Source organism: Acinonyx jubatus, chromosome C2 (assembly GCF_027475565.1).
Source record: "Acinonyx jubatus isolate Ajub_Pintada_27869175 chromosome C2, VMU_Ajub_asm_v1.0, whole genome shotgun sequence".
Classification (NCBI taxonomy): Eukaryota; Metazoa; Chordata; class Mammalia; order Carnivora; family Felidae; genus Acinonyx; species Acinonyx jubatus.
In genome coordinates, this window is record NC_069384.1 from 1,908,925 (window position 1) to 1,936,379 (window position 27,455).

General features: G+C 54.0%; 4 protein-coding genes across 7 annotated transcripts in view; 2 read left to right on the forward strand and 2 right to left on the reverse strand.

Moving 5' to 3' along the window:
- TSPEAR (thrombospondin type laminin G domain and EAR repeats) overlaps positions 1 to 27,455 on the forward strand; it is a 155,292-nt gene that overhangs the window by 18,422 nt on the left and 109,415 nt on the right. The gene's annotated exons all lie outside the window — the stretch shown is intronic.
- Positions 5,377 to 6,215, forward strand: LOC106985674 (keratin-associated protein 12-1). 2 transcript variants are annotated; one of them, XM_053220474.1, is made up of 2 exons: positions 5,377 to 5,609; positions 5,670 to 6,215. In XM_053220474.1, exons 1-2 carry the CDS (start codon positions 5,454 to 5,456, stop codon positions 5,943 to 5,945), a joined length of 432 nt encoding a protein of 143 aa, XP_053076449.1. In that variant the 5' UTR covers positions 5,377 to 5,453; the 3' UTR covers positions 5,946 to 6,215. The 2 variants fall into 2 exon arrangements, with proteins under 2 accessions (XP_053076449.1, XP_053076448.1); XM_053220473.1 differs by having other exon boundaries at positions 5,377 to 6,215.
- LOC128310959 (keratin-associated protein 12-2-like) lies at positions 18,601 to 19,462 on the reverse strand. Its single transcript, XM_053220475.1, has 2 exons — positions 19,220 to 19,462; positions 18,601 to 19,161 (listed from the first exon to the last, which is right to left on the reverse strand). Exons 1-2 carry the CDS (start codon positions 19,393 to 19,395, stop codon positions 18,885 to 18,887), a joined length of 453 nt encoding a protein of 150 aa, XP_053076450.1. The 5' UTR covers positions 19,396 to 19,462; the 3' UTR covers positions 18,601 to 18,884.
- Positions 25,024 to 26,317, reverse strand: LOC113597372 (keratin-associated protein 10-8-like). Of its 3 annotated transcripts, none has more exons than XM_053220468.1 (2): positions 25,830 to 26,317; positions 25,024 to 25,649 (listed from the first exon to the last, which is right to left on the reverse strand). In XM_053220468.1, the coding sequence occupies exons 1-2, from the start codon at positions 26,256 to 26,258 to the stop codon at positions 25,326 to 25,328; spliced, it is 753 nt and encodes a 250-aa protein (XP_053076443.1). In that variant the 5' UTR covers positions 26,259 to 26,317; the 3' UTR covers positions 25,024 to 25,325. The 3 variants fall into 3 exon arrangements, with proteins under 3 accessions (XP_053076443.1, XP_053076442.1, XP_026909009.2); XM_053220467.1 differs by having other exon boundaries at positions 25,800 to 26,317; XM_027053208.2 differs by having other exon boundaries at positions 25,024 to 26,317.

Here is a 27,455-nt window from a genome sequence, read left to right on the forward strand (position 1 = left end):
GGGTTTTCCCCATTCCTTTTCTTGGTGTTGCTTAGTCCTTTAACCTGGGGACCGTGTTTTCCACTGTGGGAAGTGCTCCTCCCTGGGGATGCATTTCCTCATCCTCCCTATGTCCTGACTGCCTCTCCTCCCGGAATCCCACACACCAGAGGCTGCAGCCCCCAGATGGGTCCCCAGGCTGGTTTCTTTCCTCTCATACTTCCTACCTCTTTGATGTTTTGTTCTAAGTCCGAGAGACTTCTCAGCCTCACCTGCAAGGCCCTTTGTTTAATTTCAAATACCAACAATAGACCTTTTTTGGGTACGTTTTCTAACCGTTCCTTTTCAAAGCCTCTCCCCCCTTGCTCTATGGCTGTGACATCTTCTTGAATGTCTTTGAGTGTATTTAAGATTTGTTAAAAGGTGATTTCTGCTTCATGAGCTGTCTGCCTGCTCTGGGGTGTGTTTTCTGTTTGCTACCCCAGGCTGGCCTTCTCACGCCACTGGCTTTGCTCATACGCTGGGGTGAGTGTGGGAGTGGTCATGGCGGCCGGGCTCCCCTTCCGCTGCGTGTCTGTGCTGAGTTAGAGAAACCTCACCCGTGTGGGGAAGTTGACATGGTGCTCCGGGATCGGGGGTGGGGCCCTGCCAGGTGGCGGGCTTACCTGGGAATAAGAAAGTTGGGAGCCCAGAAGCCAGGATGAGACTTATGTACATGGGGTGTCAACAGCCCCCCAGGAGCCTTAGCCTTTCCCGGGTGAGGTGTTAAATTGTCCTAGAGATACACACTGGCGACGTTCTGGGGAGGTGCAGAGCCTCTGGGCACTCTGCCTCCAATGGGCCCGGGTGCCCCCTCCCCTGTGGACACACCTTTCTCCACCGGGCCTGCCCATGGGGACCAGATGCTGTCATGCTCCAGGGCCCAGGGCTTCCCACCTGCTCCACCCTGCCTGGAGGTCGGCACATCTCTGCTTCCCGTTGGCTTGTTGCGTCCCTCACCCGTTGTAGGCTGACTTCTCCCCATGGCGGGTCTTGGGAGGGTTGAGATGGGGACAGTAGGCCCAGCCCGCCATCTTGAATGGAAGCATCAGCTCTCTTGGAGTGCTGGCTTTCCCACAGCCCCCCTGGCGCTCTGGTTTGGCTGACCCACAGTCCTCCTTATTTCATTTGAATGCTGGGTCCCCAAATTCTCTTTGCACCCCAGTTCACGTGGAATATTAGGCTGCCACGGCATGAAAGCTCTTGGTTAAATTTCCCATCCAAAGCAGGAATCCCATTTGTGCCTTCTGTTTTCTTTTTATTTATTTTATTTATTTTTATTTTTTAAAAAAAAAAATTTTTTTTTCAACGTTTATTTATTTTGGGGACAGAGAGAGACAGAGCATGAACGGGGGAGGGGCAGAGAGAGAGGGAGACACAGAATCGGAAACAGGCTCCAGGCTCTGAGCCATCAGCCCAGAGCCCGACGCGGGGCTGGAACTCACGGACCGCGAGATCGTGACCTGAGCTGAAGTCGGACGCTTAACCGACTGCGCCACCCAGGCGCCCCTAAAGGGAAATTTTATTTTGAACTACTTAGCTCAACTATTATTTTCAACTATTTTTATTTTCATTTTATTGTGAAAAAAATCTCAGACATACAGAAAAACTGAAAGAATCACTCAGCGTGTAGCCACATATCCCGTCCTACAGTCAACAACTAACATTGTGCCTCACTTCCTTTCCCAGATTCTTACCCACAGACCGTCCCTCTACATTGCCAAGTCAGTCGCAAACAACAGTACGCTTCACTCAAACACTCAGGAAGCATCCCATTAGTAGGAGTTTCTGTGCTTTTGTGTGTGAAGTACCGTGCCTCTTACGTGTCATTTGATGGCTTTTGACAAATGCGTGCATCCGAGTAAACCCTCTTGGGACCCACCACTGGACTGTGCACCCAACCTTATCGGGGCTCTGGACACAGCCTGTGCCCAACCCTTTTGGCCCCGGCCCTAACGGTCCTCCCCAAATGTCCTCTGCCACCTGGTCAGTTTACCCGAACCCCCCGGAAGCAGCCCGTGTTCTGGCCGTTAAACATGTAAAGTAGTTCAGCTTGTCGTAGAGTCTCACTTAGATACAGTTGTGTGGCGGGCGCTCTCTGCCCGACTCTGCTCACCAACACCGTGTTGCTGAGACTAAACAGTGCGGTCCTCTAACTGCTGATTCGTGTGACTGTCGTGGTGTTTATCCATCCCTGTTGTTGGGCGTGTGGGTTGATTTCAGTTCTGTCTGTTATTGAGAGAGTGGAAGAAACAGACCTCGTCTTCAAGGCTTCGGTGCCCGGAAGCCAGGACAGTCCCCAGGTGCCTGTTATTTTGCAGGGCAGCTCTGGCTTTCAGGGAACTTTTTGTTCTTTGAGCTGAAATCTGTGTCCCTGTCACCTTGGCTCTTTGGTGCAAACTTTTTTTTAGTATACTTTTTTTAATGTTTATTTTTGAGACAGAGAAAGAGCGTGAGCAGGGGAGGGGCAAAGAGAGAGGGAGACACAGAATCCGAAGCAGGATCCAGGCTCCGAGCTGTCAGCACAGAGCTCGACGCGGGGCTCGAACTCACAGACGGTGAGATCATGCTCTGAGCTGAAGTCGGACGCTTAACCGACGGAGTCCCCAGGCACCCCTCCTTGCTCTGGAAAGCCCGCATGTGACTGTGAGCAACCACGGTCACTCAGGCGGTGCCCCCCCTCCATTCCTTACCCTTTGTTGCGCAGTTTCTAGGCCCTGAGGAGCCCAGCACAAAGGTCCTCGCTTGAAATGGGGGGAAGGGAGGCCCCGTCAGGTTTGACGGCCTGGTGGCCGCTTCTGTCAGAGGGGCTCCCCAGCGTGCCGAGGGGCGTGACCGCCCCAGGAGGCCACCCAAGACAGGACTCGTACTCAGACATCGGCTTGTCCAAGGGGACAGGTGACAGGGAGAAACGGCTTTGGGGAACACTCACAGAAAGACACAGCGCTGAGCAGAGAGAGGGATTTTTAATAGCTCCTGAGCCCTCATGGATAAGACACTGGGTGGGGATTCTAGCGTCTGTGGGGTGCGGCCCCGTCGGGGATTCCGTCATGAGATGTGGCGGGAGACCTCACGCTCCGGGTGATTTGCAGCTGCAGTTAGGGGTGCCGCAGGGAACAGGCCTGAGGACCAGGGTGGGGCAGGAGGGCTCGAACCCATGATCCGTGAGGTCGTGACCTGAGCTGAAGTCGGAGGTTCAACACACTGAGCCCCAGCCCCCCCCCCCCCCCAGGCGCCCCTGGTGTCTTTTTTTAAAACCAGGTTTTGGAAGCTCGTCCATCGTGTGTTCAGCACATTGTTGTGCTTTGATTTCATCCCTCCTCCTGAGGGTGACCTTACCTGTGTGTTAGACTGTCAGATACCGGCTCACAGGCTCTTCTCATTTTTTCCTCACTCTCGCTTCTCTTGCAGGTTAGATAATTTCCCTCGACGTGGATTCACTTTCACACGCTATTACTTCCGTCATCGGTCCGCCGTCGGGACCTCCCAGTGGATTTTCATTTCATTTCCAGTCTGAGATTTCATTTCCACCTCCCAGTGGATTTTCATTTCCAAGTGCTGTGCTTCTTGGTTCGAATTCCCGGTTTTTAAAACAGTTTCCATTTATCTGCTAACATTCCGCGTCCATTCACTCACAAAAGTAATATTTTCCTTTAATTCTTTGAACATCTGTTCCTTGGATTCTTGAAACATCTACAGTCGCTGCTCCACAGTCACTGCCCAGGCACTGTCCGGGCCATCTCGGGTTTCACGCCTATTGATTGATTTGTTTCCTTAACTGGCGGATTGCATTTTCTCTGCCTCTTGTGGCCAGGGGTTTTGTTGTTGTATATTGCAATTAATTATGGTGATACATTTAGAAGGCCTGCATTCTCTTTTCCTGCCTATTCACTTTGGTTCTGGGAGATCGCCAGTTAATTGATCACGTTGAACTTGAGCGGGTTTTACACCTGCTCAGGGTGGCTCTGCGGGAAGCCCAGGGGGATTACTAAGCTCCTTGTCTTGGTGGGGGTAGAACTCCAACCGTCTTCTCTGGAAATGTTGCCACCGGTTGGCTTTGTTGGGGCAGGCCCAGAGTAGGGCTTCCTGTGGGTCTGGTCGCTGCTCCGGACGCCTGACTGTGTGGGGTCCTAGCAGCATGTGGGGGCTCCCCCTCCGTCCTGCAGCACACGCTCAATGTTAAGCCTCTGGTGGTGGGGTGGGGGGGACAGGGTGGAGGGGGTGGGGGGGTGGGGGGGAACACTGACGGACATTTGTCCTCACGGAGGAGACCTCGGAGTGGGGAGCGGTGTCTCCCTGACAAACAGGGAGGCCCACGAGTGTTTGTCTGGGCCCGGATGTGTGTGCCTCTCTGGGGGTGCCTGCACCTCCCTGAGCTGTGTGTCCATCTTTGGGGCCGTGTGCCAGAAAATTCTCGTAAACCGGTCCTGAGTCTGGTGATGCAGCAGCCTCCTGCAGAAGCGTTTTCAGAAACGCCATCAAGTTTTCGGGATGTTCTCACTGTCGGCGGGGCGGGGGGCATGCAGGTGGCCGGAGAGACCTCGGATTCTTTGTAGGAAAGGCATGGAGGTCATCCAAAGGTGCTCTCTGGAGTTCACAGGCCAGAGCCCCGAGGAGGGTGGGGAGTGCTCCTCCAGGCCGGCTTTCAGGCCCGAGACGTCAGGCGAGAGCCCCAGGGAGGAGAGGAAGACCCACGCTGACTCAGCCCGTCACCCAGGTCCCAAGTGACCCTGTGTGTCCATCCGCGGCCCCCCGGCCCCCACGCGCTTCCCGGGGACGCCCCTGCTTCCTGTAGGGCCGCACCCCTGTGCAGCAGATGCCCTGGCTTTGTGCAGCCTGCTTCTCTAATGATGAGGTTTTTCTCACCACGAGGATCAGAGGTCACTGCCCGCCAGGAGTTCTCCGTGACCCGTGCCCTCAGTCCACACCCGTGCTGTGGGCCAGTGGTCACCGTGTCCTTCCCGCGTACCAGCCGCCGCGTGACCTCCAGCTTCTGGGACACTCGGACGTGAGCCCGACACTCTCGATCTCCCCGTGTCTGCCCCGGAGCCTTCCTGACGGGCAGAGGCTGTTCGGGGACGTCATCGCGCACAGAGGGAGGTCGGGAGGTCTGCGTTTTCAGATTCACGCAAATGTAGCTCGTGTGAAATGGTGAGGAACGAGGCGCCAGTAACACACTCGGGCAGGTTTCCAAGTGCAACACGAGCGTGGGGAGGGGCAGTTAGTCACGCGGGCGAGCGCCAAACAAACAAAACACGCGCAACAGAAAACCAAGTTCTGGGAGACGGCCCGGAAGCAGCACAAACCAGGAAGACAACCGTTGTGTCCCGTGTTGCCAGGACGCCCACGGCCCGGTATAAAGGCGGCCCAGGCAAGGAGCCTCCAGACGTCCCCGCCCTCCTCCCTCCCGGACACCGGCCGAGCCCCACGCCAACATGTGCCACACCAGCTGCTCCGTGGGCTGCCAGGCTTCCTGCGGCTCCTCCGGCCCCTGCCAGGCGTCCTGCTGTGTGCCCGTGAGCTGCAAGCCCGTGTGCGTGCCCGTGAGCTGCACACCCGCCGTGTGCGTGCCCGTGAGCTGCACACCCGCCGTGTGCGTGCCCGTGAGCTGCAGACCCGCCGTGTGCGTGCCCGTGAGCTGCAAGCCCGAGTGTGTGCCCTCCTGCCAGCCCTCCACGTGCGTGCCCGTGAGCTGCACACCCGCCGTGTGCGTGCCCGTGAGCTGCACACCCGCCGTGTGCGTGCCCGTGAGCTGCAAGCCCGAGTGTGTGCCCTCCTGCCAGCCCTCCACGTGCGTGCCCGTGAGCTGCACACCCGCCGTGTGCGTGCCCGTGAGCTGCAGGCCCGCGTGTGTGCCCTCCTGCCGGCCCTCCTGCCCCACCCTGGTCTGCAGACCCGTGTGCTGTAGCTCCCCGTGCTGCTTCTGACCAGGGGTCTCCTAACACCTGCTCCGGGGGCAGAGGGGGCCCCACCCGTGCCCCTCCGGTGAGGACCAAGTCTTCGCCGGGCCTCCGGTTCTGCGCGTGGCAGGTCAAACATTCCCGATGAATCGTCTGAACCCTGGGGCGAGGACGGAGCAGGACGAGCCGGATCCCCCTGTGACCCTGCGTGTCTCCGCCAGGGTCCTTCTCTGTCTCCGGCAGGGAACCCAGCCCGTGTGAGCCCAATAAATCGTGCCTTCCTGAGGCAGCTTTCTACTCCTGTCTCTCTGTTTCTACGTTTCCTGCCCACTGAGTCGGCGCTACGGAGCGGGGAGGGCTAATCCCCTCCTCAAGGCGGCTCGTCCGCGCTGGGGGCTCCCGGTGGAGGGAGTGGCCGCCGGCCTCAGGCCCCCGTGATCCGTGGCCCGGTGCGTGTGGCCGCGGCCAGCGACTCGCCCTTTTCCAAGGCTGCTCTTGCTTCCCCCGGCTGTCAGTTCCAGCCCTCAGTTCATGATTCACTTGTGTCGCTGGTCCACGTGCGGCCCAGTGTTAATTGATCGATGATCAGTTATTATTATAATAAACCCCACGAACCCACTACCCAACGTGGAAGCTAGAGCACCGTCGGTAATTCACCCCGGGCTTCTCAGGGAAACCGCTGTTAGAATCGTGTGCTACCTTCTAAAAAAGAGAGCGGAGTCACCTCTGCGTGGCCCTGAAGCGCGTGTTTTCTCATGCAGGGCCCTGAGGGACGTCGGAAGGTATTGTCCTGCACTCCTGGCCTCGGACCCGCTTTCTTCACTCCGAGCACTGTTGCTAGGATTTCTCTCGGGTCCCGTGTCGTGTCGTGTGTCCTCTTGACCCTTCCCGCCTGCTCCATGCTGGGGCTGTTTCGGCTGAAACCTGCTCCCGTAGATGGGCAGGTGTGGGCCGAGGGAACGGGGGACCGGAGGGCCTGGCCGTGGACTGTCCATGCCCTCCTTTGGCACCTGTGACCTTTCCGTTTGGGGCAGCCGACCGCCCGTCCCCCGGCAAGGCTCTCTGTCTGTCTGGCAGTGTCTCAGGCTGGTGGGCAGGTGCATGGGAGCCTGCTCCACCCCCCCGGGAACACGCACCTGCCGCAAGCCCCGGGCGACGGTGGAGAGGCAGGGACACCGGCTTCTCACCCACCTTGTCTCCAAAGCCACTGCACCTCCATGCCTGGTTTCTGGGGGTTGTTTTGTAATGAATTTTCTGAGTCGGAGAAGTGGGTGCGTTTGAGACCCACCGGCAGTGTAGTCTGCCACCACCTCCCCCCACCCCCGCCGCCCCCCGGCTTTGCTCCCAGCTGAGGTCGAGAGGCCTGCACTGCGGACAGGAGCCTGGCTGCCCTCCCACCCCAGGGATGGCCTCCAGAGCCTCAGTCCTTCCTCCTCACGCAGCTCTGCAGTGACTAGATGTCACAGTACCTGGATCCTGCCCGACCCCACCCCCAGGCCCTGTTGTCCCTGAGCTCCCGAGGAGGCCAGTGGGGGCCGGGAGGCAGGTCAGCTCTCTGGATGTGGCTCTTTTTTTTTTTAATTTAAATTTTAGTTAACGTGCAGTGCAATATTGGTTTCAGGAGTAGAATTCTTTGATTCATCCCTTACATACAACACCCAGTGCTCATCACAAGTGTCCTCCTCAGTGCCCATCACCCACTTAGCTCCTCCCCCACCCACCTCCCTCCATTCCCCCCCAGCTCGTTCTCTGTCATTGAGAGTCTTTTGTGGGGGTGCCTGGGGGGCTCAGTTGGTTAAGTGTCTGACTTCAGTTTAGGTCACGATCTCCTGGTTCATGGGTTTGAGCCCCTTGTCGGGCTCTGTGTTGACAGCTCAGAGCCTGGAGCCTGCTTCGGATCCTGTGTCTCCCTCTCTCTCTCTCTGCCCCTCCCCTGCTCATGTTCTGTCTCTCTCTGTCTCTCAAAAATGAATAAATGGTAAAAAAAATTTTTTTAAAGAGTCTCTGTGGTTTGTTTCCCTCTCTTCTCTTCACCCCCTTCATATGTGTTCATCTGTTTTGTTTCTACATATGAGTGAAATCATACAGTATGTGTCTTTCTCTGACTGACTTATTTCACTTTGCAAAATACACTTTAGCTCCATCCATGTACTTGCAAATGGCAAGATTTCATTCTTTTTCATTGCTGAGTAGTATTCCATTATATTTATATATATATATGTACATATATATATATGTATATACACACACACACACACACACATATATATATATATATATATATATATATATATATATATATCTCACATCTTCTTTATCCATTCGTCACTGGATGGACATTTGGACTCTTTCCATATTTTGGCTGTTGTCAATAGTGCTGGTATAAATATCGGGATGCGTGTGCTCCTTTGAATCAGCATTTTTTGTATCCTTCAGGTAAATACTCAGTAGTGTGATTACTGGGTCGTAGGGTAGGTCTATTTTCAACTTTTTGAGGAACCTCCATACTGTTTCCAGAGTGGCTGCACAAGTTTGCATTCCCACCAGCAGTGCAAGAGGGTTCCCCTTTCTCCACATCCTCGCCAACACCTGTTGTTTCCTGAGTGGTTAATGTTGGTCGTTCTGACAGGTGTGAGGTGGTATCTCATTGGGGTTTTGATTTCTATTTCCCTGATGATGAGTGATGTGGAGTATTTTTTCATGTGTCTGTTGGTCATCTGGATGTCTTCTTTGGAGAAGTGTCTGTTCATGTCTTTTGCCCATTTCTTCACTGGATATTTGTTTTTTGGGTGTTGAGTTTGAGAAGTTCTTTATAGATTTTGGATATTAATCCTTTATCTGACATGTCGTTTGCAAATATCTTCTTCCATTTTGTCGGTTGCCTTTTAGTTTTGCTGATTGTTTCCTTCACTGTGCAGAAGCTTTTTATCTTGATGAGGTCCTGATAGTTCATTTCTGCTTTTGTTTCCCTTGTCTCTGGAGACATGTCAAGTAAGAAATTGCTGAGGCCGAGGTCAAAGAGGTTGCTGCCTATTTTCTCCTCTAGCATTTTGATGGTTTCCTGTGTCGTATTTAAGTCTTTCATCCATTTTAAGTTTATGTTTGTATATTTTTATTTTTGTGTAAGAAAGCGGTCCAGGTTCATTCTTCTGCATGTCGCTGTCCAGTTTTCCCAGCACCACTTGCTGAAGAGACTGTCTTTATTCCATTGGATATTTGTTCTTGCTTTGTCAAAGATTAGTTGGCCATACGTTTGTGGGTCCATGTCTGGGTTCTCTATTCTGTTCCATCGGTCGGAGTGTCTGTTTTGGTGCCAGTACCATACTGTCTTGATGATGACAGCTTTCTAATACAGCTTGAAGTCTGGGATTGTGATGCCTCCAGCTTTGGTTTTCTTTGTCAGGATTCCTTTGGCTGTTTGGGGTCTTTTCTGGTTCTGTGGATGTGGCTTTTGAGTCCTGGAGGCACCAGTACTTCCAAGGGCAGTCTCACTACTGGCCATCTGAGATTTCCAGCCCCTTTAGTCTTCCTTAGGGACAGGTGATAAACTTAGAGCTGTACAACTGCTTTTACGACCTTTTAGCTGCACAGACTGGAACCTATTACATTGTTTGAATTTGGGGGACTTTGGTAAACTGAGCCAGTTGACTCGGATGTATGTAGACATGCACCCACGTACTTGCATATGATGTATGTATGCACACACACACACAGTATATATGTATGCCCCGTGCACACACCAGTGTATATCCCTCGTACACACATGCACACACATGCACGAGGCATCTGGTTTCCCCAGCCAGCAGTGGGAGGTGAAACCCACAGAGTAGAGATGGGGTGCGGACAGTGACATAACAGCACCCCCTGAAGCTCCTCCCCAGAGGCCCCACTCAGCCTGCTCAGAGCCTATGGGACCCTCAGGCCACTCGGAGCCTCTGTTCTGTGGTGCTGCTTTTCCACATCGGGCATGTCTTAGGAATGAGGTTTTACAACATGAGAAACCAAAGAGGAGAATGGAAATCTGACAAACGTATTAATTAGGAAAAGGTCCTCCAGGAAAGTGCGATTTTCTTCAAAGCCACGATAAAGGGAAGAAAATGAGCAAGTCCGAAATGGGGCCTGTGGGCTGTGTTTCCACCCGTCCCGGGAAGGAGGTCTGTGGAGAGGGGAGGCTGGTGTGGGTCGGGACGGGACAGATCTCGCTGGGCTCCTTGATGTGACCGGAGTGGTTCCTCCAGGACTTGGAGGCCAGGAATGGATGTCCTGCTGCAGGTGGGGGCACCAAAGGGGACAGGCGTGCAGGCGAGGGCAGGGCAGGAGGACTGTCATACACAGGGCCACCCGCACCTCACGGGGCACGCACGTGTGCGTACACGTGCACACACACCCAGCTGCACACAAGGGCACACACACATACGCATGTGGGCACACACAGGGCACACATGTACGCACAGGTGCACACAAGGGCACACACATGCATGCACATGCACACACACACACACACATGGCACTCACACACTGTGCTGTGCTTATCGGGTCCCTTGTCACACTGGCTGATGGGAATTCCCATGAAGCTCACAGTGTAGGTGGGACACAGGACACAGGACGCCGGTTTGGGAACCTTTGGCTACTTTGCTGTGTGAGAGGCACAGGGTGAGAAAAGGCTGCTGGCAGAGTCCAGAGAAGGGAAAAGAGTTTTACTGGGTTAGAAAGGCCTCCCTAGCGCCCCCCACAGGAACACTACTTGAGGCTGGGGTGGTCACCGCAGGGTGTTTCTTCACCCATGTTCTGGGACAATGTGTTACATTCCTTAGTGGTTTTTAACATTTACAAGGCATCATAAACTGTGCACACTTTTAAACATTAAAAAATTTTTTAATGTTTGTTTATATTTGAGAGAGAGACAGAATGTGAGCGGGGGAGGAGCAGAGAGAGAGGGAGACACAGACTCCGAAGCAGGCTCCAGGCTCTGAGCTGGCAGCACAGAGCCCGATGCGGGGCTCGAACTCACAGACCACGAGATCACGACCTGAGCTGAAGTTGGACACTTAGCTGACTGAGCCACCCAGGCGCCCCCTGAGTCAATTTCTTTAATGGTTCAAAGTTATTCAAGTTTTAAATGGCTAATTTGGGAAAGTTACATATTTTTAGAGATTTTATTGGGATTAAGTTGTTCATAATAGTCATTATTTAAAAAATCTCCATTATATCTGTAGTCCTGTCGCATTTTTTATCCCTAATTTCCTAGTAGTCTTTATTTGTGCTTTCTTGTTTATTCCACTGGCCAGTCTTGTCACATAGTTGTTTTTCATAGAATCATCCTTGGCTTTGTTGATCTGTGTGGTGTGATTATTTTCTATTCCATTAATTTCTGCCTATGATTTTGCTATTTCTATACCGAGTAACTTTAACAACATTTCCATGACACTCTCCATAGAAAATCTTCGGAAAACCGAGTACAGATGCTTTCAGTATGTCGTAGAGTGGAAGGAAGCCAACAGGGAAATCCCGGCCCCTTGTTTTACAGCGACAATAAATTCATATTTCTGACCTGCTGTGGCTGAGCCTCATTCATTGTGGCAGAAACCAGTTTTTTTTGTCTCATTGAAATTCTTTGTTGACAGGTATAAAGGAGTCAGTATATATACACCATGAGCTCAGATTTTTAGGCCACAATGAAATACATAAATATAATATTTAACCTGAAAATAAAATACATGCTATCTTACCGTGTACTGGGAGGTTTTTGAGACAAAATACTGTGTCTCATCTATAGCTAAAGAAAAGTATTTGCCACTTGTCGAATTCTGAATATGTTGACCATTGATGTCCTTTTTCTGCTTGCCCCTGTCATGTTTGAGGACAGTGTGTCACAGTCTCCCTGTGACAGGAGCTGTCACTCCTCCTTGGAATGCACCAGACATTGATATTTGAGGCTATACTTTGTGGTACATAGAAGGTCAGGATCATTCTGTCTTTCTGGGGAGTTGGATTTTATCATCACCAATGAGACATTCTCTTCATCAGTAATGGTGCTTTCTACCCTCAAGTACGTGTTGTCTATTAAAATAATTGTACTAGATGTTTTGGGTTAGTGTTTGCTGGGTGTCCCTTTTTCTCTGTTCACTTCCAACCTTTCTGTCTGCGTGCTCTAGACTAGAGGTTGGTCTGTCTGCGTGCTCTGGACCAGGGGTTGGCACCCTTTTTAGGTAAAGGACCAGGCAGCAGCTGTCTGCAGCCTGTGGGGCCTCCCGGTTGCTGCTGCAACCACAAAGCCCTGCTGTTGCAGCACGAGTTGCCATAGACGGGGCGCAAGCAAGGAGCGTGGCCATGTCCAGTGAGCCTCGTGGACACCTGGGTAGAGGCCCAGCGCTGCCCCGAGGGAGGGGTGCAGCCTGTACCCTGATTTAGACCACAATAGCACAGAGCTGAATTTCATTTCTAAAAGATTCGATCTCTGTTTTTTAACTGGAGAGTTTAGTCTATTTATATTTATTATGATCACTAATATATTTGAATATATTTCTATCATCTTATTTTGTGATCATCTTTGCCCCACCTTTCCATGCTGCTTCTCAAAGTCCCTTTCTACCTGCCGTCACGTTGACATTTTACAAGTTTCCTTTTGTTTTCTGTCTTCACTGGTTCTGAAGTTCCTATGCTTTCTATTCTTTGATTGGCAGTCCTTAAAATTTCCGTGGACATCCCTCATGTGGTCTGGCATCAGTCATGTCCCTTCTCACCTGTACATAAAGCAGATTCCCTCCAGCTTACCAGCATCGTCTGTCCAGGGCTCTGGTTTGCCTTTAAATTTTTTCTAACCCCACTAATTAGCATTGCTGCTATGCTCCTCAGTTAATATTTGTTTATCCACATATCTACCAGCTTCTTAAGTCACTGCCCCGCTCCGCCTCCCCGATGGTTCCTCCTGGGTCTGGTCCTCCTCCCTGGGGGCGTCCTGCAGGTGCTCCTGTGTGTGCACTGCTGATGAGTAAGCTTGCCCGGGAACGTGCATGGAGGTGGAGGGAGGGAGGCACGCGGACCTTTCCGTCTGCCTCACTGCCTCCTCGTGGGCAGCTATGGAGCCCACTGCAGCCGCTCCCTGTGGGCAAGCTGGGCTGTTCTCTGGCTGCTTCCACCACATTCTGTCCTGAGAACTCCCGGTGCTCGTCATGTGGGGGGGACTTGGGTCTCTCGCACTTGCCTGTGCTGCTCTTTGGGACCTGAGGACGTCCTTCGTCGTCCCTAGAAGACAGCTTCTGCCCCTAGTTCTCTCTGGTCTCTTCCTCTGGAAGAGCAATTCATCGACTACTGGACCTTCTCCGTCTATCTTCCAAGTCTCCGGGCCACGCTTTGTCCTCATGGGGTCCCTGCAGCTCAGCGCTGTGGCTCGTGGCAGCCCGTGGCAGTGCACCCGCCCTGCCGTCTCTCCACGCAGAGGGCTTTCGCTTCAGTGGTTTCACCCGTTTTAGCTTTAGAGGTTACATTTGGTTCTCCCGAGTGCACGGATCTTAAAAAAAAATGGAACCTTCTTCCTCTTTCGTGTTTCTTGTTTCATCTCTTAGTTTCACCCGTTTGAAGCTCACGTATTCAACGTCTGTGGTGGGATTTCTACGGCGTGAGGTTCTCGGGCGGCTGCTGTCTCTGTGGCACTTTGCCCGCACGGACGTGTGCGCTCACGCGTTTCGCGTCTGCGTCGCGAGCTCACGCTTCCGCTTCTGTAGTTGTGTCGACTCTGAAAAGCCCGGACTGCAGGTGTGTGCCTCTGGAGAGGTGCGCCAGGACTGGCGTTGAGCTCACGGCGCACGGCGTCTCGCTGAGCACCCACGACGGCCTCCGGAGCCGGGCACTGGCAAGCACCCCCGTCACAGATGCGACGCGGAGGCTGCGGAGGGGCTGTCCCAGGTGACAGTCTGTAGATGGCAGGGCTGCCGCTCAAACCCAGCTCTGGCTGCCCGTGCAGCGGGGCTCTTGACGCTGCCGTGCCTCGTGGACGGGGGCGCTGGGCCGCCCTGCGAGTGAGGGGAAGGGGAAGGAGGCCCGGCCCGCCGGGAGAAGCTGAGAACAGGGAGCGGCCGTGAGCGCACAGCACAGTGCACCTGCTCCTGGCACACGTCCCTCCGCGGCCTCCTGTGTTCTGTCTGCAGCAGCACCTTCACCTGGCCTGATGGCACACAGCCGTCCACCCCGGGCCCCGGGGCGGATGTGGTGTCAGGGCCAGGGAAGGGCCCCATGGCGGTGTTCTGCTTCTCTCTGACCCCAGGGGAAACGCGCCAGGAGCACCACAGCCCCGCGGTGCTGATGGCCACAGGCGCTGCTCGGGACACTGGCCAAGGAGCCTGTAGGCGCCGTGCTCAGACGAGAAGGCCGCGCTGCTCTCGGCCAAGGGCGGATCGGTGGCAGAAAGCGCCGGCCCAGGGAGCCGAGGGAAACGGCCCAGCCGGGCTCCGCTGTACCCCGTGCCAGCTTGGTGCCGGTCTGCCCGCGGTGGCGCTGACCCAGGAGTGCTCCCTCATGGCTCTGGCCCAACACCCCGGGCGCAGCAGTGAGGGCAGCGCGGCAGCCAGCCCCGCGCGCTCGGCCTTGCAGGCTGCAAACAGTCTCATTTGTCAGTGCAGAGCCCGACGCGGGGCTCGAACTCACCAACCGTGAGATCATGACCTGAGCTGAAGTCAGATGCTTAACTGACTGAGCCACCCAGGCGCCCCTGAAAAGTATTCTCTATACAAAAAAGTCCAACTAACTAACAAGCAATGCTTCCACGTACAGAAGCACATAAAAGGTAGTAATGTTTTGCTCACATGAATGCAGTGTTCCTACTGGTCTTCCTAATTGGGTTTTATTTACATATTTTGTTTATATTTATTCATTTTGTAATTTACATCCAAGTTAGTTAGCATATAGTGGAACAATGATTTCAGGAGTAGATTCCAGTGATTCACCCCCTATGTAGAACGCCCAGTGCTCATTCCAAGTGTCTTCCTTAATGCCCTTTACCCATTTAGCCATCCGCCCCCACAGCCCCTCCAGCAACCCTCTCTGTTCTCTATATTTAAGAGTCTCTTATGTTTTGTCCCCCTCCCTGTTTTTATATTATTTTTGCTTCCCTTTCCTTATGTTCATCTGTTTAGTATCTTAAATTTCTCATATGGGTGAAGTCATATGATATTTGCCTTTCTCTAATTTCACTTAGCATAATACACTCTAGTTCCACCCACGTTGTGGCAAATGGAAGGATTTCATTTTTTTTTTTTTTGATTGCCGAGTATATCTCATTGTGGTTTTGATTTCTATTTCCCTGATGATGAGTGATGTGGAGCATTTTTCATGTGTCTATTGGCCATCTGGATGTCTTCTTTGGAAAAGTGTCTGTTCATGTCTTTTGCCCATTTCTTCACTGGATCATTTGTGTTTTGGGTGTTGAGTTTGATAAGTTCTTTATAGATTTTTGGATACTAATCCGTTATCTGATATGTTGTTTGCAAATATCTTCTCCCATTCTGTCGGTTGCCTTTTAGTTTTGCTGATTGTTTCCTTCACTATGCAAAAGCTTTTTATTTTGATGAGGTCCCAATAATTCAATTTTGCCTTTGTTTCCCTTGCCTCCAGAGATGTAAGAAGTTGCTACGGCTGAGGTCAAAGAGGTTGCTGCCTGTTTTCTCCTCTAGGATTTTTTTTAAAAATTTTTTTTAACATTTATTTATTTTTGAGACAGAGAGAGACAGAGCATGAACGGGGGAGGGTCAGAGAGAGAGGGAGACACAGAACCAGAAGCAGGCTCCAGGCTCTGAGCGGTCAGCACAGAGCCCGACGCGGGGCTCGAACTCACGGACCGCGAGATCATGACCTGAGCCAAAGTCAGATGCTTAACCAACTGAGCCACCCAGGCGCCCCTCTCCTCTAGGATTTTGATGGCTTCCTGTCTTATGTTTAGGTCTTTCATCCATTTTGAGTTTATTTTTATGTATGGTGTAAGAAAGTGTCCAGGTTCATTCTTCTGCATGAAGAGACTGTCTTTATTCCATTGGATATTCTTTCCAGCTTTGTCAAAGAATAGTTGGCCATACGTTTGTGGGTCCATTTCTGGGTTTTCTAGTCTGTTCCATTGATCTGAGTGTCTGTTTTTGTGCCAGTACCATACTGTCTTGATGATTACAGATTTGTGATACAGCTTGAAGTCCGGGATTGTGTTGCCTCCTGCTTTGGTTTTCTTTTTCAAGATTGCTTTGGCTATTCGGGGTCTTTTCTGGTTCCATACAAATTTTAGGATTGTTTGTTCTAGCTCTATGAAGAATGCTGGTGTTATTTTGATAAGGATTGCATTGCATGTGTAGATTGCTTTGGGTAGTATTGACATTTTAACAATATTTGTTAATCCATCAGCATGGAATATTTTCCCATTTTTTTTTTGTGTCTTCAATTTCTTTCATAAGCTTTCTGTAGTTTTCAGTGTATAGATTTCTCACCTCTTTGGTTAGGTTTATTCCTAGTATTTTATGGTTTTTGGTGTAATTGTAAATGGGATTGATTCCTTAATTTCTCTTTTTGTTGCTACATTATTGGTGTGTAGGAATGCAACCAATTTCTGTGCATTGATTTTATATACTGCAACTTTGCTGAATTCATGGATCAGTTCTAGGAGTGTTTTGGTGGAATCTTTTGGGTTTTCCATCTGATCTTTTTTATATTGTGATATGGTGAGCGTGGAGGGCATGGAAGCTCCACGTGCTCTTCTCACGCCTTACCCTCCACATCCTTCCATCTGGCTGTTTCTGAGTTCTGTGAGCTGCTCTCACCAAATCAGTTGAACCCAAGGACCTCTGATCTGGAGCTGGTTGGTCAGAAACACAGGTGACAAGCTCAGCTTGCTGCAGGCATCTGAAGTGGTGTGGGGGTCAGTCTCTCTAGGACGGAGCCATTAACCTGTGGGATCTGACACTGTCTCCAAGTAGGTAGTGTCAGAACTGAGTTGAATTCCAAGACACCCTGGGAGGGTGTCCCAGAGCACTGTTTGTTGGAGGTGTGGGGAAGCCTTCTCACACCTATATGACAATTGGGTCCAAGAACCCAATTTATGTATTATTCACAGTTAGTTAATTAATTAGAAGCCTTCTTTGCACCACACAATTCAGTGCTTCACTCCACCCCACAGGTAATTATCATCCTAAATTTAATATTCGTCATTCTCATGCTTTTATTTATGGATTTACCACACGTGTCCTCCATAAATATTTGCAACTCTTAACATCTCTTACCTATTTGCCACTTTGACTCTCTTTTGCTGCATGCTGGATGCTTTCTTTGGACCTGCCTTCTGATTTTTCTAATTCTCTCTTTAGCTGTGTCTAATATTCTGTTTTAAGTTGTCCACGGAGTTTTTAATTTCCATCACTTGACTTTTTTGATTTCTCGAAGTTCTCTTTGTTTCCCTCAAGTCTATTTCTTCTAGTTTAATACATTTACTCTGTTTTCATATTTACATTTCTCTCCCTAATTTCTTTAAATATAAACACTTTTTTTTATAGTCACCATGCTACACGTTACATCCTGAGGACTTTTTAATTTTGTAACTTGAAATTTGTATCTTTTGACCCCATACCCATTTCACCCCCCACCCCTGGAAAACATCAGTATCTTCTCTGTATTTATCACCTCGTTTTGTTTTGTTTTCTTTCCTTTGGTCTGTGTTTTAAAATTCACATATAAGTGAGATCATACAGTATTTGTCTTTCTCCAACTTATTTTGCTCAACATCATTATTTTAATGTTTCTGTCTGATAGCTCCAACATCTGTGTCATTTTTGAGTCTAGTTTTGTTGATTGCTTTGTTCTTAGAAAATGGATTGAGTTTTTTCCTTGCTTTTTTAAAATATGTCTTCTAATGTTTGATTGAATATCAGATATCTTGTATTAATTGAAAGGGACATACCCAGTGTTTCTTCCTGGAAACGGGTGAGTCTCTTCTGTCAGGTCACCAGGGTGGTGGGGGGTAAGTTTCGATCAGCCTGCTCAGATGTTGACCTTGGCTTGGGCGTTGCTGTTCTTGCGATGACCTTCAAGGTACCTAAGACTTCGGATTCCTTCGTGCTGGGCTTCCAGTGCCGTGTGCCCAGGGCGAGGGCTGGAGGCGCAGAGTTCTTGCTCTGCCCTAAGTTTCCAGCAACCCCTGTGTGCCCTGCCCACGGAGGGGACCCTCCACATGCCTGCCTCCCCCCAGTGACCACTGCTGCTCCTGCGGCCGTGCCGGCCAGGCCGAGTCAGGGGCAGGAGGGCTCTGTTGTTCTGCCCCGGGTCAGTCTTGAGCAGGCCTGTGGGCCTGGGTCTTGGAGGGCGAGGCTTCCTCACTTCCAGCTGCTCCTCCCTGGGATGGTCAGACTCCCCTTTGTAGTGGGGGTGGGTTTGTGTGAGCTTCCCCGCCCTCCCTGTTGTAGCGATCCTCAAAGGCACCACGTCAGGCCCGGTGCCCGGCCCGATTCCCGGCCCCTGTTCAGCGGGGCAGGTTACCCCTGCACCTCCCCTTCTGCAGTGTGAGTCTCTGTGGTGGGTGTGTGGATGGCACTGCCCCCTGCGGCCTCCGAGGAGCCCCCACCTCCAGCTGAGCTGTTGGAAAGGGGGCTCTTTGAGGAGGGGCGGCCATGCTTATGGTTTGTATATGCCGTCGAGGAAAGAACTTCAAAGTCTGTGAAAATAAGACAGGGGCAAGCTGCCTCAGGAAGGCACGATTTATTGGGCTCACACGGGCTGGGTTCCCTGCCGGAGACAGAGAAGGACCCTGGCGGAGACACGCAGGGTCACAGGGGGATCCGGCTCGTCCTGCTCCGTCCTCGCCCCAGGGTTCAGATGATTCATCGGGAATGTTTGACCTGCCACGCGCAGAACCGGAGGCCCGGCGAAGACTTGGTCCTCACCGGAGGGGCACGGGTGGGGCCCCCTCTGCCCCCGGAGCAGGTGTTAGGAGACCCCTGGTCAGAAGCAGCACGGGGAGCTACAGCACACGGGTCTGCAGACCAGGGTGGGGCAGGAGGGCCGGCAGGAGGGCACACACGCGGGCCTGCAGCTCACGGGCACGCACACGGAGGACTGGCAAGAGGGCACACACGTGGAGGACTGGCAGGAAGGCACACACTCGGGCCTGCAGCTCACGGGCACGCACACGGCGGGTCTGCAGCTCACGGGCACGCACGTGGAGGGCTGGCAGGAGGGCACACACTCGGGCTTGCAGCTCACGGGCACGCACACGGCGGTCTGCAGCTCACGGGCACGCACACGGTGGTCTGCAGCTCACAGGCACACACGTGGAGGACTGGCAGGAAGGCACACACTCGGGCCTGCAGCTCACGGGCACGCACACGGCGAGTCTGCAGCTCACGGGCACGCACACGGGCTTGCAGCTCACGGGCACACAGCAGGACGCCTGGCCGGGGCCGGAGGAGCCGCAGGAAGCCTGGCAGCCCGCGGAGCAGCTGGTGTGGCACATGTTGGCGTGGGGCTCGGCCGGTGTCTGGGAGGGAGGAGGGCGGGGACGTCTGGAGGCTCCTTGCCTGGGCCGCCTTTATACCGGGCCGTGGGCGTCCTGGCCACCCAGAGGCACAGCTGTGGACTTCCTCATGGCTGTTTCCGCCACGTTTCCCCAACACCCTCTTGTCCTGAGACGCCCTCCCCCGTGTGATGCTCCGTTGTAAATTAAGTTTAGCTTAGAGGCCAGTTTCTTCTTCTGTAAACAGGACGTCCTGGTTCGACTTTACTTGGGGTCCGTGTCTCTTCTCCAGGCCAATACTGTGCCCAGAGCGCCAGCGGTTCGACTCAGCGCCGAGCCTTTATTCCTTTTTGCCGTCAGTGGAGGCTGTGGTGCAATAATGTGTTTTGAGCTTTTATTTTGCACGGGAAAACATTAAAGTAGGGATCTGCAAACTGGGGAGCAGAGAAGTCTGTGGGACAAAGGTGGCCTGCCGCCTGTTTGGCAAATAAAGTTTTATTGGAAACGGCCATGCTCGTTTGCTTACGTGCCGTCTAGGGCTCGCGCTGTAATGTGAAGTGGTTATGAGACCGACCACGTCACTGCAGAGGCTGAAACATTTACTGTCTTCCTTTTATAGAAAGGTGACTGACTTCTGCCTTATAGCCACCTATGTAATCATCGATTTGTTCGTGCAACATATACTTTGTGCTGGCTATAGAGATGTCCTAGCCTCATGGGCCTTCCGGGGCAATGGATACATGAGTGCGTACAAATCAGCGCCTGAAATAATTACAGAGAGGGCCGAGTCCCAGAAAGGAAAGCAGGCTCAGCAGGTAGAGAGTAATGGGGTGTTGGTGGGTGGTTGGGGGCCTCTGTGTGGAGGCGGCGCTGAGCTGGCTCCTGGGAGATGCGGAGGGGTCGGGAGGCGGTGTTCCAAGCAGAGGCAGCCGTGGGAGTGTTAACGACACTGCTGCAGGATGGGCTCCAGGAGCAGCGGGAAGCGTGGATGAGCGCGGTGTGGACGCTCGTCTTTAGGTGTGGGCGGACGGGTTCAGACCGTGCAGCTGGGGGTCCAGGCATCCCAGTCCTGGGCCGACAGAAGAAGAAAGACAATGCCAACTTGAAGACACGTCGGGAGGAATCATCCAATCCAAAGAAGAGAGAACAGAATTACGAAAAACGAAGAGGGTCCCTGGGACAATATCGGGAAGTCGAACAACAAGCAAGTTCAACACAAGAAGGAGAAGAGAATGATACTGAAGCACAAGAATGTTTTGAATAATGGGAAAAATACCCAAATTTGATCTATTAAAAAAATAGATACCTTCTACCTAATAGATATGCTTCTACCTAACAGCTCCAAGAAACTCAGAAACCCCCCAAAGCCCCAGCATAATTTGGCCCAATAGTGAGGACCACGGACTCCAGAGTGAAACCCAGCAGCTTCCAATTCCTGCTGCTTGGCCGCCCCAGTGAGAACGTGCACACAGCACGGAATCCTTCCGAACCTAATTGCACATCCGTGTAACTGGGGCACACCTGCCCCTCGAATGGTGGCAGGGACCGATAACTAATCAGTTATGAGACGATCCACGTGAGATGCTTAGCACAACACCCGGCACAAAGCTGGGACTCCCTCATTGTTATTCTTGCAATAACGTGGCCACAGCTCTCCCCGATGAGGAGCCCAGCCACTTGGCCCTGGCCAGGGGGGAAGGCGTTGTAGATCACTGAGTTTCCAAATCAAAACGGGGGGACCGCCCCCACCCCGTCCCCCCACCCCGGGTCTGGTGACTGGGATGGTACTTGTGTGGACAGAGGGCAGTGTGTATAAACTTGGGGAGGACCTTGAACGTCCTGATGTGGAGTCCCCTGTCCCTGCTGACGGTCCTTGGCCATCCAACCTGGGGTCTGAATCCAGAAATCGCAGGGCCGCTGGGTCACAGGGAGCCTGGGGGCTGAGACAGAGTTTCCTGAACTGAGTCACTTCCAGCAGAACCTCCAGGAAGAGACGCACACAGGAGGAAGAGGAAGAAAACAAGCAGGCAACCAGGAGGAGGGCACCTGTGTGGCTTGTTGCCAGGACGCCACAGCCTGGGTATAAAAGCCGCCTGGGGAAGGAGGCTCCAGACCAGCCCTGTTTTCCACCCTGACTCCACTCCAGCCCTACATCGCCATGTGCCACACCAGCGGCTCCACTGGCTGCCAGCCGGCCTGCTGTGTGCCCAGCTCCTGCCAGGCGTCCTGCCACGTGCCCAGCTCCTGCCAGGCGTCCTGCTATGTGCCCAGCTCCTGCCAGGCGTCCTGCCGCGTGCCCGTGAGCGGCAAGCCTGTTGTGTACCTGCCCGTGAGCGGCAAGCCTGTTGTGTGTGTGACCTCCTCCTGCCAGTCCTCCGGGTGCTGCCGGCCCTCCTGCCCCACCCTGGTCCTCAGGCCTGTTCCCTGCGGCACCCCTAACTGCGGCTAGCCCGTGGCCTCCTGGGACCCCTCCTCCGTGGGGCCAGAAGCAGCTGCTGTCTGAACTCCCGGCAGGCAGACCTCGTCCACCTGAGACCTTCTGTCCTGACTAGACCATCTTACAGCAAAGCCGCCTGATCCCCACTAACCAAGCGGACAGAGTCACCCCCGGCGTCCCCCGACCCCAGCCCGGGTCGTCCACACGGCACCCACCCTGGCTGGTGCAAGCGCCCAGGCTCTGCAGCCGCCAGCACTGAGCTCTAATAAATCCCAGAGCGCATGTGAAGCCCACCCGAGCGTGTATGCTGTCTCTCCTTAGTGCTTTCCCCAAACTGCTTCCTCCAGGGCTCGCTCCCAGGCTTCTGGAAAGCTCCTTCTGCAGAGAAGCCACAGGGGACCAGATGGCTGTGCCCGGGGGACTGACCACTCAAAGGCGGCCCCTTGGGCGTGTGGGCACTCCTAGCTCAGCCCGACGGGCCCCCACGGCTTCCTGTGTCCCTTGAACGTGAGGTCAGTTCTCACTCAGCTCTGGGTGGGACCCAGGGTGACCCTCTGACTTTGTGAGGTTAAAAGTCCCCTGCTCGACAATTACTACGCGAGCCCACCCCGGTCTAACCATTAAAACTGTCCGCTCCATACAGAGTACAGCTCCTCCTGCAAACGTCCGGGGGCACAGGGCTTTGTGGGTAACTTCCGTGGGCCCCGGAGATGTCTGCGTCCCCATGCCCGGAATCAGCGACTGCAGCCCTACAGGCGAGGCGGCTTCCCAGACGGGGTGCACGGAGGGTCTCGCAATGGGAGACGCCCTGGAGTAGCCGGGCGGGCCCGTGTCATCCCGGGGACAGGCGGGAGACGCGCAGAGAGGGCGTGGTCGTCGGCACAAGGAAGCCGAGGCACACCGGGGTGCCGGGGGAAGCTGTTTGGGAACCGAGAAATAGTGTAAGAGGAACACCATCAAGGGGGGTCCTTCCTGCAGCAGACACATATCTGGAAACTTCCCTTATCGTGAGGTCACGGGATAATAGAGGATGTGAAATTCAGGAGCGGCTCTCAGAGCACCGGCCCTTCGCAGCCCTTCTTCGTCCTTGGTCCTGTTTGGACCCCACCACCAGCCACTGTCTCACCGTCACAGGAGCTCAGTCGTTGCGTCAGGCCCTCGTCTTGCACACACCCTCCCTCCAGGACCCCGGGGCCATGGGCCCACCCACCAGGCAGCAGGGAGGCCCTCCCAGTGTCCTCAGTGACACCTCGGAGGGGGCGACCGTCCTAGTCTCGGGCCCGATGGGTGACGGGGTGTCTGGGGTCGGGAGTTGCCCACAGACGGGCTCCCCCGAGATCTGGGGGGTCCCAGAACATGCTGCACCGTGAACGGCGTTCAAGAAGCTTCCAACGGTAACGACAGCCATCACCTCCGACTCGTTCTCTCCTGGGTAGCAGTCCCCGCTGACGGTGTAGACGCTCTAGCTGGGAGTTGTCCCGCTGACGGTGTAGACGTTCTGTCTGAGAGCTGTCTGGCTGACCATGTAGATGCCCCGTCTGGGAGCAGTCTGGCTGATGGTGTAGAGATGTCCCGTCTGGGAGCAGTCTGGCTGACTGTGTAGATGCCCCATCTGGGAGCAGTCTAGTCCGGCTGACCGTGTAGATACCCCGAATGTGAGCAGTCTAGTCTGATTGACCATGTAGATGTCTATCTGGGAGCAGTCTGGCTATGTAGACGCACCGTCTGGGAGCAGTCTAGTCTGGCCGACCGTGTAGACACCCTGTCTGGGAGCAGTCCACTGACCATGTAGATATTCCAGCTGGGACTAGTCCTACTGACTGTGTAGACGCCCCTCTGTGAGCAGTCTGGCTGACCATGTAGATCCCCCATCTGGGAGCAGTCCGGCTGACCATGTAGACGCCCCAGCCAGGAGCAGCTTGGCTTCAGGGTGGCCGGCCACGCCTTCTGCAGCTGTGACCGACTTTCCCGGGGAGCCATCAGAAAGTCCTGGATGTTCTTGTGCCACGAGGCAGGGGTGGGGGCGGGGGCACGTCCTGCAGGAGCCCTGCCCCTCCCTCCCATGCACTATCCTGGCACCGTTGTGGGTTGTGGGTTGTGGGTTGCTGGTTTCCACGTGAGTCAACATCCATGCACTGCACTCTTTTTGGTTCCCGATGAGGCGGAACTTCCTCACATCTCTCACTCTGTGCTGTGAGGAATCCAATCTGCCCGTCTATCTGTGCAGACGGTGGAATTTTTCTTAAAATTCAAATGGACGAGGAACGGGCACAGGTTTTGAATAAATGTGGGGAAACTGAGGGATTTAGGAGTCAAGGCAGGTAACAATCCAGCCCCTTTCTCTTCACAGGCCCCTGAGGATTTTGCTCTGTCTCTGCTTCCCTGGGAGGGGGGTGGGGAGAGCCAGCCTCTGCGAAGAGGTACCTCCCGCTTCCGGCTGCCAGCCTCTGCTGTTCTGCTCCCGAGGGCCTCTTCCGTCTGTCCCTGGCACCAGGGACAAATAGGGAGCCTGATGCTGACCTGGTGGGTCTGGCCGGTGCTCCCTGACCCTCTCTAGTGCTAGTGGTCCACTGAGACTGTAGACTCGTCCTCTTCCACTGTCCTGAGGATTTGTTCACAAGGCAGCATTTTGCTCCCTGTCTCCTCAATCAGGCCTTGAAACCTGGAGCAGAATGCGTGATGCCTGAACCGACCCCTGCACCCCTCCTGGGGCCCGCGGGAATCTGCTGGTGCTTCAGAGCATCAGCCCTCGTGCCCAGACCAGCACGCAGGCGTTCCTGTGTGTGGACGCCTCTCTCCAAGGGCGTCAGCGAGGTGTTACTGGGCCCTCGGGTTCCCACCAGGTAGGGTCGTGCTGCCCCCAGCTCACCTTTAACCTGCACGGGCAGGGGGCCAGGCGTGGGCAGGGCCCAAGGCCCACTCAGGGCGCGAGGCTTCTGCAGCCGCACTCACGTGCTGGGCCCAGCCCGGGGAAGGCCTGGCTCTTCCCGGGGAGGAGGGTGGGGCCGCGGGGTGGGAAGGGAAGTGGAGTATGCGGACGGCGTCCGCGTGCAGATCTCCTCTTTCAGGGGCTTTGAACTTGGACTTGGAGGCTACGTCTTTATCGCTTGCTTCCACCAGGCAGAGCAAACGCTGCCCGCGTTGGCGTGGTCTCTGGGCTCAGGGGAGAGGGAACAGCACAGCCATCTCTGTTTCATGATCCAGACATTTTATTGATGATAGCAGTGGCCTTTGTCACCCGGAATGAGAGCAACCAGCCCTGCAGGGGAGGGCTCCAGGGGGCAGCAGCCCCCGCACCCCCCCACCCCGTTGAGGGACCTGTCTTTGCAGAAAGGGAAGCCGGGCATGTCCGGATCCCCGGGAGGCAGCAGCTGTGCATCCACCGAGGGGCAGGGGCGTCCTGGCGCCCCCAGAGGGGTTCCGGGGCTCCTGAGAGAGGACGTCTGTGCTCTGGAGCAAAGATGGCAGTTCTAGAGGCAGAAGCTGGAGCCGGTCAGCAGCAGGGCTGGCCCGAGACAGGGCCGCAGCAGGCAGGGCGGGGGCACACGGGGCGGCAGAGCAGGGACACGCAGGAGGCCGGGCGGCAGCAGGAGGAGGCAGGGGCGCAGCAGGCGGGGCGGGGGCACACGGGGCGGCAGAGCAGGGACACGCAGGAGGCCGGGCGGCAGCAGGAGGAGGCAGGGGCACAGCAGGCGGGCCTGCACACGGGGCGGCAGAGCAGGGACACGCAGGAGGAGGGTCTGCAGCAGGGGCTGGACTGGCAGCAGGAGGGGGCTGAGCACAGGGAGTCCTCGCAGCAGACAGGGGTGCAGCAGGGCTTGCAGCACGCAGGGGTACAGCAGTCTCCCTGGCAGGGGGAGGAGGGGCCACAGGACGGCTGGCAGCATGAAGAGGTTGTGCAGAGGGAGTCCTCACAGCACACAGGGGTGCAGCAGACAGGCTTGCAGCAGACAGGGGTGCAGCAGACGGGCTTGCAGCAGACAGGGGTGCAGCAGACGGGCTTACAGCACACAGGGGTGCAGCAGGCGGGCCTGCACACGGGGCGGCAGAGCAGGGACATGCAGGAGGAGGGTCTGCAGCAGGGGCTGGGCCGGCAGCATGAAGAGGTTGTGCAGGAGGAGTCCTCACAGCACACAGGGGTGCAGCAGACAGGCTTGCAGCACACAGGGGTGCAGCAGTGTCCCTGGCAGGGGGAGGAGGGGCCACAGGCCGGCCAGCAGCAGGAGCCGGTGAGGGCCGACTGGCAGGGGCTGCACAGGAGTGTCAGGCAGGGGGCCGGGGCGCAGCACGGGGGCTCGCAGCAGCACTCTGGGCAGTCGTCCACCTCCCAGGAGGGGTCGGGGCAGGAGTCCGAGGATCCGGGCAGGCAGACGCGGCTGTCATAGCTCAGGTCGCTGGAGCAGACGGACAGGGTGGACGCGGCCATGGCGGGGGCGGTGGGGCTGGAGGAGGGAGTGGGTGTGCGTGTAAGTGTGTGTGTGTGTGTGTGTGGAGCTCCGGCTGTCTGTCGGCTTTTATACCTCCTGGCTGCATGTTGTCCCAGCCGACAGCTCACATGCCTCCTTCCTTGTTGGTCTGAGAGCTGCTTGCAGGGTAAGCCCTCATTAGCACTGCTTTATTTTCTACGATTGGATTTTACTCAGTCGTCTTGTGAGTCTGTGGCAGGACTCTGTTTTCCCACATGTTCATTGTTTGGTTCCAGAAAACTTGTGGAAAATATTTGAGGCAGGTTTTGCTGAGTGAGGTTAGAGGGGAGCCCTTCTCCAAAGTGATGAATTCTGGTTACAGCTCCCCTGTTTGGAACTGCTTTAAATATTTTAAAATTCCTTTGAAGTCTGATAAAGTGCAACTCACCTTATAAAATGCAGAGGACTGGCTCATAGAAAGCTAAGTAACCACCCTGTGCCTGTGTCAGGAGCAGTGTTTCCATGCCCCCAGACAGGCTCAGTCTCAGCTCCTCTTTGTCCTCCATGACTAACTCAGAGTCCCCTTGTTATATTTCGAGATACATTCTGGACTTCTTTTTTCCATTTTCATTTGGCTATGTTAGAAGATCAAAAGCATTTTTACATGTGGTGGTCGGTTTTATATTTTAGGACTTTTTTCATGTCTGAAATGCAGCAATTTATGATAGTTTGGCTGGGTATAGAATTCAGATTTTTAACTGCTTGTTTCCTGAAAGCCTCAAAGGTACGTTTCCATTCTCTTGTGCTGCCATTGTTTATTCACCTTTTATCTCTCTCTTTTGTTTTATACTTGAGGAGCACTTGGTTTTCTTTTTATTGTAGTTCTGAACTTTGTATGGTTGGAACTCATCAAGCATTTCAGTGCGAAGGCTCACTTCAGGAAATGTTTGTGTACAACTGAAAAAAATATCTCCTCTTTCCTTGTCTCTCTTTTTGTGCTCCAGTTAGACATCAGACCTTCTGGAACCAGCCATTTAAAAAAAAAATTAATGTTTATTTATTTTTGAGAGAGATAGAGACAGAAAATGAGCAGGAGAGGGAAAGAGAGAGAGACACACACACACACACACACACAATCCAAAATATGCTCCAGGCTCTGAGTTGTCAATGCAGAGCCTGACACAGGCTCAAACTTGTGAACCAGGAGATCGTGACCT